The sequence below is a fragment of the Zophobas morio genome, unplaced genomic scaffold (assembly GCF_036711695.1).
Source record: "Zophobas morio isolate AGI-343-1 ecotype UQ-CSIRO unplaced genomic scaffold, CSIRO_AGI_Zmor_V1 ptg000205l, whole genome shotgun sequence".
Taxonomy (NCBI): domain Eukaryota; kingdom Metazoa; phylum Arthropoda; class Insecta; order Coleoptera; family Tenebrionidae; genus Zophobas; species Zophobas morio.
In genome coordinates, this window is record NW_026972309.1 from 208,502 (window position 1) to 222,018 (window position 13,517).

The window sequence follows — 13,517 nt, forward strand, 5'->3', positions numbered from 1 at the left end:
GTTGACCATAAATATCTTAGAAGCATTAATTAAGATAATATACGAGGGTAGGTATGGAAAATTTACCAAGTACAGCAGGATGGAATATTGACTTAAATAATTGCTCTTAGCTTTGGTTAAAATTTCTTGTTCAAAACAAGTCCTGTGGGTGTTATGTACCACACGACATTACCCCACCCTTCAAACAATAAAATTCTTTGACTAACTTTGCTCGGTATATTTTCACTTGACCAATGGAAAGAGTAATTTTATATTTCCCTCACTTTCTACTTAAACAATTTAAGTATAAATACTCGACTTTCTCTTAAGGGACCTTCACTTACCTGGTGCGGTCAGTTCGTGATCAGTGAGGCGAGCTGGCTATACGGTGGCGTGCCATTGCACTAGGGCGTGCGCTGTGTATCATCCCCTAAAGGGGGACTGGAGCACATAATTTATGTTAGTTGGGAGCTTCGCGTTCGCGCGGGTTCCCGTTTTATATCTTTAAGACAAGAGGAAAACGTTTGTGTGGGTGATGTTAAGTTGTTTGCTCAAGGCCTGCTTAGGTTGTTGGTACAAAACCCTACTTACTTACTTTTGCTAGGGGCGCTTGGTGGGGGTTGTTGGGGTCTTCTTCTTTTAACCCTTTCGATGTAACATGATATAATCATACGTATATAAAAAAAATACTTACGGGGGGGGCCCCGGCGGAGTTGTGCTTCTTCCGCATCTTGTTGGACGTTTATTCTTAAATCTCTCTAAGGCTTTTTTTTGGTGCCCTGCCTTTAGCGGGTTTAAAATTGAGAAAATGCTCTGCTTCGCCTCAAAATGTTCAGCCAGTGCTGTGCTGCTCTACGGGCGAGGTGTTATTATAGTTAAGTGCATCTTCTTTGCCTTCTAAATTAATTTATTTAGTGTTTTCCATTTTTACGTCGGAGTATTTTTTTTGCTTTGTGCTTTTCTATTAATAATTCCTCAGCGGCAATTATTATTAATAAAAGTTTAATTTAACTATTACTAAAAGTTTGATATTAATAGTAGTAAATCGTCTAAACCTTAAGTACAGTCAGCTAATTGAAGGCATCATTCCAAAAGGCGCCAATATATAGTTATTAGAGGTTACCACATAAGTAATTATTATTATTAGCGAAACTTGATGTAAGCTACTGCAAAAGTTCTGGTCCTGGAGGACAGCACGTAAATAAAGGTCATATAAATAATAATAATTGTTCTTCAGTCTTTACTAAAATACTTATAACTATTAATTAATTTTGTTCTGTTTTTGCTGCTACTATTGGTCTTGATTAATTACGTTATATGATTTTCTAATAATTTCTATGGAATTTTTTTTGAAGATTTTTTTTAGAGTACTATTTATCTATATTTTTATAAATTTTGTATTATATATTTATTTTGAATTGTATAATTTTATTGGTGGCGCTAAAAATACTACACTGTTAACAATAATTGCAAAGTTCACTTTAGTTTTAGTTAAGTATTTTACATATCCTTTGCTTTATAAATATACTATAAGATTCGTTTCTTTCTTCTATCTTTACTCCTTGTAGCTTATTTATTATTCAAATTGTTTTAAAGTTGTAACTAAGTTTTGTAAACTACTACTGAGAATTTTGAAAAATAACAACTAAGTAATTATTTTTTACTATTTTCATGTAGTATATTATTTAATATCTTTATCACAGTTTTTTAATATTCAAAACCTTTTAAGAAAAGAAGTTAGTAACGCTGTTTTATAATTTAAGTTACACTATAGCTAATTATGACTTAAATCTTATAAAAGTTATTAAGTTCGCTTTTTTATTTATTTATATAATTTTTATATTTAGTGAATTCCAAAGTTCAAATTCGCTTTGATTTGAAAAATGCCGATTGGCTGGATGAGTATACCAAAAATAGAATTTTCCAAATGGTATGTTCAGACATTTTAAATTTTCTGTACGCCGCAGTTTAAAAATTATATATAAATTCAACTTTAACAAAAAAATTGTGTAGATGAGTTTTACCTTTCAAGCAGTTAACTAACTGAAATTTTTCCCTTCAATAGGAAAAGTCTAGGATAAATAAAGAAGGATTTTTTTTCATTTACTCACAAGAAACCAGGTGTGCTAGTGAAAACTACGATAACGCCATAGCTAAAATTTTACAAGTATAAGCGTTGACACGTTTTTATTATTGGTAGGAAGTATATTTTTGTTTAGATCGTTAAAAAGGCAGCTGAAAGACCTAAAGAAACTAGCGAGGAAAAAAAGAAAATTATAAGGATGCAGTTAAGTATATTTACCTACTAACAAGTTTTAAGCAAAATCACAATTAGATCAATAAATAGCCAAAAAAAATTTGATGAGAAAAGATTAGAAGAAAAAAGACGCAGAAAACCTAAATTTAAACGAAATGACGACTGGTGCTAACTAATTACAAAGTGGGAGGCTACTTAGAGAAATTTAACTAACTGACTCGCATTATGATTATAAACCAACTTGAACTCGACAATAAAGATATGTAACATATTGCTAACTTCCTCAGCAGTCATAAGTTAGCTATCTTGTGAAAACCGCAATAAATTTTGTTTTAATAGTTTTATTCTACAACAATAATATAAGTTCTATCTACTACTTCACGGCACTTCAAAGCTATTACCTTATTACTTTTTTTACGTGCAAATAGTGGCTTCACTGCGAATTCTAATAGGAAATGTTTAATAGTTAAATGGTTGAGTCAAATTTAGCTAGGTAGTATTTAAAAACATAAAGGCTAAAATACAGCAAAGAGCTGAGGAATTAGAGAGAAAAACGTGAATTTAATAGAAAAAGGTTTTACTTTTAACGGATCTTTTATTCTATAAAACAAGACAACTAGAAGAAGAATATAGTAACTTCAACACTAAGCACCATACGAAGAGCAACAAAGCTATCTACTTCTCTCTTCCAACTCGCTGTGTACGTATAAAAACTTCCAGTTTGATTAAGTGGTGGTTCACAGCAATGACTTTTACAATAAGTTTGCAGCCCTTTTGAACGTTTTGTAAATGTTATTTCCTTTAATAGTTTTAACACTATATAATAAGTGATTTATGTAAGTATAATAAATACTATTTAGCACTAAGACATTTTATATATATTATTTATTAAACTATCCCGTATATTAGTACACACAAGATAGACCCCCTCCGTGCCCTGCGGGCAACCTAAAACAACGAGAGAAGAGGATTATAGAAAGCATAGTATTTCATGCGACTTTGTTATATTTAACCTAACCCTTAACCCTCACTCCCCTATAGTTACAAAATATACAATTTTATGGTCACTCTTGGAATATATATTTTTTTTAATGTGTTGTAAAATATGAAAGGGATATGCATTTGTGTTAGTAAAAACCATAACACCTTCAGAATGGCCACAGTGATTTTGTTAAAATCGAATTTTTCCTTATCGCGTCAAGCTAACATGGTTTAGTTAGTATGTCTATACTTAAATTACTGTCAAGACATACCTTACGTTATTTACTTTTCTTTAAATTTATGTTGGTCATAAATTTTAATTTTTTTGTTTATATAATGCTATCTAGAATGTACTATATTCTGTTGACAGAAAAGTTACATATATAATTTAATTTTTATTAAAAAAGCCTCGGAAGTTGATTACTAGAAAATGGCTAGATGCTTGTACATCTGGTAAATCTAAGACAACTACTGAAGACAACCGAGAAGATTCTCATACGATTAAACTGAAAAATGAAAAAGCTTATTCTCGGGCTAGTAAAGTAATTGAGAGTATTAAGAACAGCAGTGATTCTCGTTCAGATGTTATCACGAAACCTAAATTTTCTCAGGTTTAATTTTTTTTTAGTCTTTTGTAGTAATAGTATTTTCTAAAAGCTATTATACTATTGTTATATCTTTTTAATTTCGTTTTTAATTGTTTATATTTCTCTAAAGAAAATTATTACTGAAAGGTTTGTGATTATCTTTATTAACTGTTCAAAAAAGCTCCTTAAATTGCCTTACTAACTATATTTAATGGATGTTAGTATTAAGAAGACTTTTAAGTAGATTGAGATAGGTGGATAGAGGATCTTAGAATAATGAAAAACGTTTTACTTTTAAGTAATTTTTTGTCGTAATTTAAATAAAATTAGGACTTTCTTCCCGTGGTAGAGTCTTCTACTAAGGAAAATAGCGTAGGAACTGGTATTATGAAGGATGCATTTTTCAATAGCGACTACTTTACAGTAAACTTTTTACTGTGAGGTTTATACATTGATGAAGACTTGGAAGGCTTGAACCCGCAAGAAAGAAAGGGGCTGGAAGATTTTAGAAAAGAGGTTAGTCTAAGCAACATCGAAATTATTTATTGTACTAAAGTGTAAATCTTTTTAAATCAATTTTTATAAATTCATCTCCACTCAGAATATTGAATATAATAACCCTTTTAAAAAATCAGTATAGGCCTTATAAGTTTGTAGTGGTGGTTTTACTAGACGTGCTTAATAAACATATGAGGGGTTTAGCTAAATTCCTTAAAGCAGTTTGATGAGTTTTTTAGTCAATATGTTTGTTCTGTATACCATTGGCTCCACTTTTTACTATAATAGCGTACCTCACCTACAAAATGTTAGCACTTTTTATGTAGTACTAATTTTGCATTACACTAGATCAAAGCATCTTTAACTCCAACGAAGAGCGAAGTATATCGTAACCTGCTCAGCACTGTAAAAGCTAGTAACTTTACAGAGTTAGGTGTTAGGAAAGTTTATTTTATTATTATTATACATTATTTTTACTTGCGCTATTCTCTGCTTCTTATAGTTCCTCTTATGAAAAGTTATTTAAAAATCTTCGACCAGAAATATCTGTCCCTACTCCCGTGCAGAATGCCGTATGGTCCCGAAATTTTTTTCTTCATGTTTTCAACGACCACTTTTATTAGGCCATTCCTCCCATCGGCGCGGGTTTGGACGTTTTTATTCAAGCGCAATCCGGTACTGGAAAGACTCTTGCTTATTTGGTAGCCCGGAGTGACTCTAGTAGGGCTATATTGGTTACCTTTGCCTTTGTTAGTTGCCGCTCGTCCAGAATATCCGCCGAAACGGGAACCCTCTCTCAGGCATTATTTTTGTGCCCCTGCAAGAGTTGGCTTATCAAGTTTGTGCCGGTATGATTATTATTTATTATTATAATTACTATGAAAACGCTTGTTTACTTAGTAATTATAACTAATCACTAAGATTTTTTCAAAGTTTTTGAAATAACATTGAATTTTAAATTAAAAAAGTTTGCAGGTAAGAATGAAGTTATGTAAAAATAAAAAATATTGAATGTATATTCAGTAAAGAGAGCAATTCTGTTATAGACCGTAAGCGGTACATTTTGTCCGCATTTAGTTAGTATTACTCCATTAATATTAACAACATCAATAATAATATTTAACTATTATTAAACACAGAAATCAAATTTTTAAATAAATCGAGCGATTTTGTTGGTTTAGCGATTTCCAGCAGAGACGATATTGTCGGTCTCATATTATTTTTATTATTATTTGTTATTGAATATTATTAAGCAGCTTTCCATTGAAGAGGACGCAGAACTTGATAAAAAGAGACTTCCTAGCATATTAGTAGCGACGCCAACTTATTTTCTGAAGCTTTTAACTATTAAAAAAAGGTTTCCACACTTTCGGAATATTCGTCACGTGGTTGTAGACGAGGTTATTGGACCATTGCCCCCGTCTTTAGCACTTTGGCATAGTGTTACTATTTTTTCTGTATGCAAGGCGGATCTGCAGTTTCCTTTTAGAAAGTCGTATGATACACAAAAACAAAGAGAAAAACGTCTTAAGCATCTCAAGCCCATCACACAAATTTTCGACACTTTTAAAAAAGGTTGCTATCGGTTTGATATACACTATTGCGTACACCTTACGAAATACGAAGCAGTGTAACTTATAATTTATTTATAAATTGAGTTGGTTTATGTACGCTGATATCACCTTTATGCCGCTACTTAATGAAACATTTTTATAAATTTATTATAACTTTCTCTATATCCTGTAGCCTCTCTTCAGTTTCAATGTATTATTGTTTCTGCTGCACTCAACTCGTCATTGCGTTATGATTTGCTGAAACAAGAAGTTGTTAAAAACCCATTGGTTAAAGTTTTTTACTTAACAGGCTTGTAATGTTTATTTCTTACTCACTATAGTGTTATTATGTTTTTCCATAATCTTATACACTTTTATTACACTTTTTTTATTTTTTTTCTATTATTCAGATTATACGCGATAGTAAATTTAAGATTCCCGAAGAGATTATACATGAATATGCAAGTTGCGCGGAGGAGGATAAACTCAAAGAACTTTCGAAAATTATTAAGAGCAGAAAAGCAGAAGTATATCGCTCAAACTATTAAACTTTTAGCGACGCAACTTATTAACATAAACGTTTTTTGTGAACATAATAGTATAATTTATTATAATTTATAGTGATTACCAAAATTATATTAATAATAATAATTGATATAATTTGCAGATATGATTATTGCAGTTACTCTATTATTTTTTCTTTAAAGAATGCAGTATATACTATATATGCTATTATCTTTAAGGAATGTGAGTGTGGAGCTCTTTAGGGGTTAAAGATAGTTAGTAACTAGTTAATGATTTAAATGCAAAAAAGCAGTTGGTACTTAAAAAGCATTATCATTTTATTATTATTTAAGAAAGGCCTTATTATACTCCATGACGAGGCAAGTCTTCAACAGTTCTCCTCAATGCTTTATAAAGAAACCGGCGTGGACTGCTGTTTGCTTCACGAACTTATTATAAAGTATTTAAATATAACTTTATTGATTGAAGCACAATTTTCGAAGTGTTTCCTTCTTTGCGTAGTTAATACAAATAACTGATAGCATTCTACTCGTCTTTCAGGCGCGGACTATCTGGGCTTGACTTTATGAGCAACGTTGTCGAGGATGCGAGATTTTATGTGGCCCGGGAGAGGGCTGCTTATGGATTGGATATAAGAAGCTTAAAAGAAGTTTATATAATGAACCTACCCGAGAAGCCTTCGGGTATCTTTTACAATTCACGTTATATAATAATATTGTTAATAGAGGAATTTAACTGTTATAATACATTAACTAGTCATTCTTTATTTTTAGTTTTATTTGCTATTGAACTCAAACTTTTTATTACAAATTTTTTTATTGAAGTGGATGTTTCTTTATTTTACAATAGGCTATATGCACATATGTGGGCGTGCGGGGACGGTAGGGCAAAAAGGCCGTGTGACATCTATTCTTACAGGTCGGGAAACTTATCATCTGCACAAGTATTCGAAATATCTCAACTTCCACTCTCCGCGTCCGTGGACCAATGAGCCGATCGAATGCAGTCCGGAAGTTCGTCAGATAAATTGATTTCTTATATATATAGTTTTTAAAGAATAATAAATATAGCAGTAACACCCGCTTTCTCGGCCACCAAACCGCTTATATCTGTTTTTTGCTATTTGTGGGTTATATGGGAAACTCTTTATGAACTCCATCGAAAACCAAGCACGCATAAATAATTATATCATTTAGTCATGGCTCGTAACCCTGTTAGAACAGTCTAGAATACCAATCAAAAACGCCCTTTCTAAGAATGTTTCCTGTCGAAGAGGGCCATGCTTTACCTCATCGCTCTTTCATTTTTAACAGTGCTGCTACTTTTTGTATTATAGAAGTTCCAAGGGGCGCTCACGGTTTTCAATTTCTAAATAATAATTACTTTGATGCTTTACACTTACCTGCGCTTAGTATAAGGAAAAACTCTTTAAGTAATTTTTATTTATGTAAAAGGCAGCAGTCATATGTACTTGTATAAGTAATACGACAACTTAATATTGACGCTGTCTGCAATTTTCATTGCGTCCTTCTCGTATATGTTACAACGATACTTAATGGGCGCGAGTCTGTAAGAAGTTACACAAACTTTGTTAGAATTATTTGAAGTCAACGGAAACAATGAATAAACATTATTTTTACCAGTAAAAAAACATACAGATATACATACACTTCTGGCCGAGAAACACGTGTAAGAAGTCCTATTTTGGCCAATGACTCGATCTTCAGTGTACATTGTGTATTAAAAATAATGCAGCAGTACATGCGAGGCCGCACTAACCTGTAAGCTTATAAGTGACGACTCAGGCACGTGGTCTTCCGAGAGCTTATAAAATATGGCCAGCATCCTTCCTAAAGAAAAGGACTTCGGACCGGAAAAAGAGTGCTTCTGAAATTAATATGAAAGCAGGATAAAGTTAGAAAAAAGTAGCAAAGTTAAAAGTAATATTTGCACTTATAATATTTAATTTGTGTCAACTATTAAATAAAAAAAAAACTTTTATTATAGTTTAAACAAACCAGCAACAAACATTTTACACAAAGAAAGGAGTTTAATATGTTCAGTAGACATAAAAATATATCGATAATGGAAAAACCGAAATGGAAGTGATTTTTTTATGAGTTTTTCTCCGAGAAGAAGAAAAAATGGAGAAAATAGAGCGATCGGCTTTGAAAGGGTTATGAGAGGCCAAGTAACTTGCGCAAAGAAGAACTTTCCCAAAGTAAGGAAGCATAAGTTGATACCGATTTTCAACTTTATTACACATCAATAATATTAAGAGTTATTAAGAGATCGAAAAAGTAAAAAAAGACTTTTTTATATTTTAAAAAAATATATATAAAGTTAAAAAAGAGGAAGTTTGTTTCAGTCAGTCATAGGAAACTGACAGCGTTCCAACACCATTATAATGAAGCGAATAAAAAAATTGTAGTAATAACGTGATTACAAAATGACAATTCCATGTTTATTATTAAAATTATTATTAAAAAAAAGTCAACGCACTTATGCTCACTTCATATATTATAATAAGACCTATAATGGCGGTCAAATATATTAATAGCATAAAAGTAGCGTTTCCTCTATAACATGTTCATCAAAAATAATAAAATATAAGATGTACTTCTAATAAAGTATTATTATATTAAATATATTAACAGTAAAGCATAAATATAAGAAAATAAAACACAAAATATGTCACTGTCTACATATTATCTTTATATTTTGAAAGATGTACTTTTCTCTTTTATGAAAACAGTTATAATTAATAGTTTACATAAAAATACATATAGACGTCTCTGAATGAAAGTTTTTTTTTATAAATTTAAAACTTCTTACACTTCATGCAAAGTTCTTGAACAATCGCTTTACTATAATATCTCCCGTCCGTTTTTTTTGTTGTACTTAACTTTGAATAAAGTTCTAAAAGGTATATAAACAACTCATAAAAAAGTCATGATTTAAATAGACGAACTTTACGTACATACAATGATAAAATAATTTAATATTAATAAAAAGAAAATACAGTCTTATAAAATACTATAAAACTGTTGAAAAAAGTTCTCGTTATAACAAGTAAATGTGTTCAAATTTTTAATAAAAAAAAAAGATTTAAAACAATAAAAAGTTGAGAAATTAAGTTTGTAAATAAAATATATTTAAAGCCCGATAACGATAGAAATATATATGATGTACTCAAAATGAGATAGTAGATTATTGAAATATAACAAAAATAAAGTTACTGAAACATATTTGGAAAGAAAACAATCTAAAATAAAACATAGATTATGAAAAAAAAATTTAGTCATTCTTTTTATCATATTACTTCAAAGAAAAATGATGTATCTGGTAAAGTATATTCTTTCAAAAATATTATATTCACTAATAAAAGAAAAGAGGCTTAAAAAAAAAGAGAGCTAGAAAGGAAAAACGTCCTATATACGCAGTAATTTTGTTATATAAAGTTAAGGGTAAAGTATATCATTTAATACTTACAGGTCTTGACGAGAAAGTAAGGAAAACAGCAAAATGGAGACAAACTTGTATAAATATTGCAACTAAAAATATTAAAAAATTATAGAAATAAGCATAAATAATGATAATTATGAATGTCCCGTAAAAAGTAGAGACAAATAAATTTGAAAGTAGGTAGTATACTAAAAAAAATTAAGAATTAGCAAGAAAATGCTTGTGAAGTAACTAATGAGAATATATTTATATTATAATGCCATATTATTAATAACTTTACGAAAACGATTTTTAATGCCTTCTTCATTATAAATTAATACTCGTTAATGGTCTTAACCTTTTAAGCTGGAAATAATTAACTTGTTTCCGAATAAAAATTAAGTAATTTTGCTTACAAGCGAAGAAACAAAGCTCTCTTAATTAGAAATGTTATAATTTATGATTATTTACTATAAAAGCGTAAAACCACAATGGTGATAAAGAGATTCATGATGAAGTAAAAACCATTGGTTGTTTTTATCCATTCCGAAGAGGATATGTCTCGCATGTAAATCTGTGAAAGCAAAGAAGATTTAAAGTACGGCTCAATTCTTCTCCAAAGTTTTGTATAATCCGTGGGGGCAGCTGTAGAGGTTTTTTAATGGTATTATCAGTTGTGTCATGAAATCTAGTAACTCAAGTAACATTTTTCCGTATTAACAAAAAGTTTATAACATTCCGTTCAAAGCGGTTGTAAGCCACTTTACCTTCTCCTCGCTCCACTGGAATCCTGTAGATCGGGTAAAGCAAGGAAACAAGATGCCTTATTTCGTTTAAGTCTCGAGAAATTTGAAAAAATACGCTCCTTTACTTGATTCAATATACAATTTATTTAGACAAAATAAAAAAAGAATTAATAAAAAAATAACTTCAACCTATAAATTAGTAAAAGGGCTCTCACAATAATAGAATGTACTATGTTAAAAAAAAAACGACTCCTTCACAGGAGTTAACAGCGCAGCTCAACTAGAAGCTGGCAAACAACTGCTGTGCGGAGTGAGACCAGGCCAATCAGAGTAGTTTATTGTAAAAGTACAGCCTTAACAAGCAATTCGTCGGAATAAAGTGTGGCATCAAAGATGAAAACCACTGTAAATTCCCCGAAGCAATCATTAAAATATATATATATATATAGAAACAATTTCTTTCTGGTATACTAACAAAATATAAAATGGAGTTGGAGCACTATTAACGGGCTATTAGAAAAATATATACCAAACAAGGTCAATAAAGACAGAAAGCGAAGGAACGTGCTCTTCAAGAAGGCATTTTGATAAGATAATAGCTTTGATTTCTTCTATATTATATAGCAAAATATTAGAAAAAATGAAGAAAATTACTGAAGTAATTACTAAAACTTAAACGTATAAACGTAAAGGAGAATAATAATGATAAGGAACTCATAAATTGATAGTAGTAATAAAAAAAAATTTCAAAAAGCACACAAGGCAAAGTTATCTCTTTTTATTAAAATTAATATCAAATGTTGATAAGTTTTAATATAACAATTTAACTTTTTACGATTTTGATATTAGAGGTCAAACTAAACACTATAGACAGTAAAGCGATATACATATTATGACTTTCAACACAAATATAATATTTTATAAGTAAAGCCAAAAACTTTCGGCACTGCAATAATTTATATAACTAGTTAAAACTCCACAAGGAGAACATACACATTACTAGAAATAAAGAATATAAAAAAAACTTGCAGGGCGCGTGCCACCGATATAGAGCGCTAAACTCCGTAACACTTAGCAAACACAAAACTTTGGCACGTAGGGAAGGGGAAAGTCTTAGAGGAGTGCTAGGCTTTTTCGAGAGACCCAAGAACTTCCCCACCTCGTAAAGCGTTACGGCTCCGTTTTTTTTTTAAATGTGGTAGCGTGTATCCTCCTTATACTCAACACCTACATCTACTTTCAAGCAAAAGAAAACTTCGTCCAACGACATGCGTACAGGAAATCAACCCGAAAAGTAAACAGCTCCCCAGTATTCTGAGCGCCTGCCCATCCTGTACGCGGCTTAAAACTTACACTATTGATAAAACTTCATAACCAAACTAATTTCCAAAACAGAAACTTTTTTTTATATAATTCGTAATTTATGGTGTAGTGCATATCTGTAATGAGGTATATTTGACAGAAATGATGATTACAATATACAATAAGTTTAAAAGAATAATTGATGGAATGAAGTTTATAAACCTAAAAGTTACAAGTTAAAAAAATAAAATTATAATTTTTTAAAAATATTCAAGAAATTTTTCTATATTACAACAAACTATAAAGATTTACAAGAATAACATGATATAAGCAACATTAAGCAGAAAACTATTAATAAAATATAGAGAAACACCTTTATTATAAGAACGAAAGAATATCTTGATGGGCGTAAAATAAACGTGTGGACACAGAAAGTTTTCAAAAGGGAGGTGGCTAGTCATGAGTATGCAGATGTTGCGGTGGCTCTAGTAATAATAGTTTAATACCGCACGTATCATTATAAGTAAAATAATACTATAAAAGCTGTAGTACTTTAACGAGTAAAAAAATATATTTATAAACGATATGTTTATGAAGAATTTGGGTAAACCCCCAAAACGTTTAACTTGAAAAAACAAGTGTGTAAATAACGTTTATAGAGATAATAACAAACATAGAAGCTTAAGTTTAACAAAACTTCCAAACAGTCAGTAATCTTCTTTTCTTTTAATTTTTCGGGTTTCTCAAGAACCTTAGTTAATAAGTCATAAAATTAGAAAATATGTTTTAGAAAAAGATTTTCATAAATTTTTCTGAATTACTATATATAAAAGCTTGGACAAAAAGTATATCTTCACAGTTCATAAAATAATATTACAATTCAAGTTAAACGGATAAAATTGATAATACAATAAGAAAAGGTTTCTCCTTGTTATTTTGAAAAACTGTTTTCACTTCTGAAACAAAAAAGTTTTCAGTTATGTGCGAGACCGAAACTTGGCCTTTCGAGAAATAAACATATTTATTGACTTGGAAAAAATTATAACAAAGTACATAATACTTGTCATAAAAAAATTAATTGTAAATTACTAATATAATGAGCAGTACAACTAAAAAAAATTGTGTTGGTAAGATTTTGATAAGTAAATTTAAAAAAATAATAAAAAGAGATTAGTAGGAAAAACACCATTAAGTTGTTTAAGGATGGAACGGAATAAGGAAGAAGCGCTCGAATGTAAGGAGCAATCGCAGAAAGCAGAGGTCAAGTTTAATTTCTGGATTAATAAATTCACCTGTAAATTTTAATAATAAAGTAAAAACACGAAAATATATGTAGACCTTTTTAAGTTACAAAGTTTAAAAAACAGTATTTAATGCACTAACTATAATTTTTGTTTAACAGTATACAAAGGTAATTACAACAAAAGTTTTTCCAGTGGCAGGTGGGCCCCATACATAAATGTGGGGGGGAAGATCAATAAAGAAATTTGGACCCTAGACTTATAAATATTATTAATTTGCTTTTCTGGAAGTAAAAAAGAGAACTTGTTCTAATAAATAGTATAAATTTGAAAATTCTTCCTCACGGCATAGAAGAGAAGAGAACAACTCTTTAGTTATTCCTATTGAATCTGAAGCCATTTAA

General features: G+C 30.3%; 2 protein-coding genes, 2 long non-coding RNA genes and 1 other non-coding gene across 5 annotated transcripts; 3 read left to right on the plus strand and 2 right to left on the minus strand.

Annotated features, from left to right (window-relative positions):
- Positions 1-315: 315 nt before the first annotated feature.
- LOC135146026 (U1 spliceosomal RNA) lies at positions 316-474 on the plus strand. The gene has a single exon (XR_010283652.1). It is a non-coding gene; the product is annotated as a U1 spliceosomal RNA (small nuclear RNA).
- A 266-nt stretch (positions 475-740) lies between these two features.
- On the plus strand, positions 741-2,502 carry LOC135146023 (uncharacterized). Its single transcript, XR_010283649.1, has 7 exons — positions 741-853; positions 1,018-1,074; positions 1,127-1,186; positions 1,827-1,909; positions 2,045-2,146; positions 2,199-2,266; positions 2,327-2,502. It is a non-coding gene; the product is annotated as an uncharacterized LOC135146023 (long non-coding RNA).
- An 854-nt stretch (positions 2,503-3,356) lies between these two features.
- LOC135145981 (probable ATP-dependent RNA helicase YfmL) lies at positions 3,357-7,472 on the plus strand. Its single transcript, XM_064078108.1, has 17 exons — positions 3,357-3,446; positions 3,625-3,828; positions 4,135-4,186; positions 4,247-4,320; positions 4,651-4,730; positions 4,805-4,874; positions 4,926-5,003; positions 5,057-5,150; positions 5,442-5,506; positions 5,559-5,702; positions 5,769-5,877; positions 6,049-6,143; positions 6,266-6,382; positions 6,713-6,819; positions 6,921-7,063; positions 7,230-7,393; positions 7,451-7,472. Exons 1-17 carry the CDS (start codon positions 3,390-3,392, stop codon positions 7,454-7,456), a joined length of 1,659 nt encoding a protein of 552 aa, XP_063934178.1. The 5' UTR covers positions 3,357-3,389; the 3' UTR covers positions 7,457-7,472.
- On the minus strand, positions 7,251-10,812 carry LOC135145991 (origin recognition complex subunit 5-like). The gene is made up of 8 exons (XM_064078121.1): positions 10,760-10,812; positions 10,592-10,689; positions 10,350-10,469; positions 9,216-9,299; positions 8,476-8,633; positions 8,160-8,267; positions 8,049-8,101; positions 7,251-7,947 (listed from the first exon to the last, which is right to left on the minus strand). Exons 3-8 carry the CDS (start codon positions 10,390-10,392, stop codon positions 7,842-7,844), a joined length of 552 nt encoding a protein of 183 aa, XP_063934191.1. The 5' UTR covers positions 10,393-10,469; positions 10,592-10,689; positions 10,760-10,812; the 3' UTR covers positions 7,251-7,841.
- Positions 10,813-12,278: 1,466 nt separating this feature from the next.
- Positions 12,279-13,517, minus strand: LOC135145975 (uncharacterized). The gene is made up of 6 exons (XR_010283634.1): positions 13,418-13,517; positions 13,292-13,366; positions 13,059-13,164; positions 12,782-12,873; positions 12,546-12,623; positions 12,279-12,357 (listed from the first exon to the last, which is right to left on the minus strand). It is a non-coding gene; the product is annotated as an uncharacterized LOC135145975 (long non-coding RNA).

Excerpts from the sequence above, each read along its gene's own strand:
- LOC135145981 (XM_064078108.1), top strand. The coding sequence starts at position 3,390 with ATGGCCACAGTGATTTTGTTAAAATCGAATTTTTCCTTATCGCGTCAA. Across the intron at positions 4,187-4,246 it reads GGAAAATAGCGTAGGAACTG|GTTTATACATTGATGAAGAC; the intron begins GTATTATGAAGG and ends TTTTACTGTGAG. Across the intron at positions 5,151-5,441 it reads GGCTTATCAAGTTTGTGCCG|AAATCAAATTTTTAAATAAA; the intron begins GTATGATTATTA and ends TATTAAACACAG.
- LOC135145991 (XM_064078121.1), bottom strand. The coding sequence starts at position 10,392 with ATGCGAGACATATCCTCTTCGGAATGGATAAAAACAACCAATG. Across the intron at positions 8,102-8,159 it reads CGTCACTTATAAGCTTACAG|ATCGAGTCATTGGCCAAAAT; the intron begins GTTAGTGCGGCC and ends TGTACACTGAAG. Across the intron at positions 7,948-8,048 it reads CGTGTTTCTCGGCCAGAAGT|ACTCGCGCCCATTAAGTATC; the intron begins GTATGTATATCT and ends AACTTCTTACAG.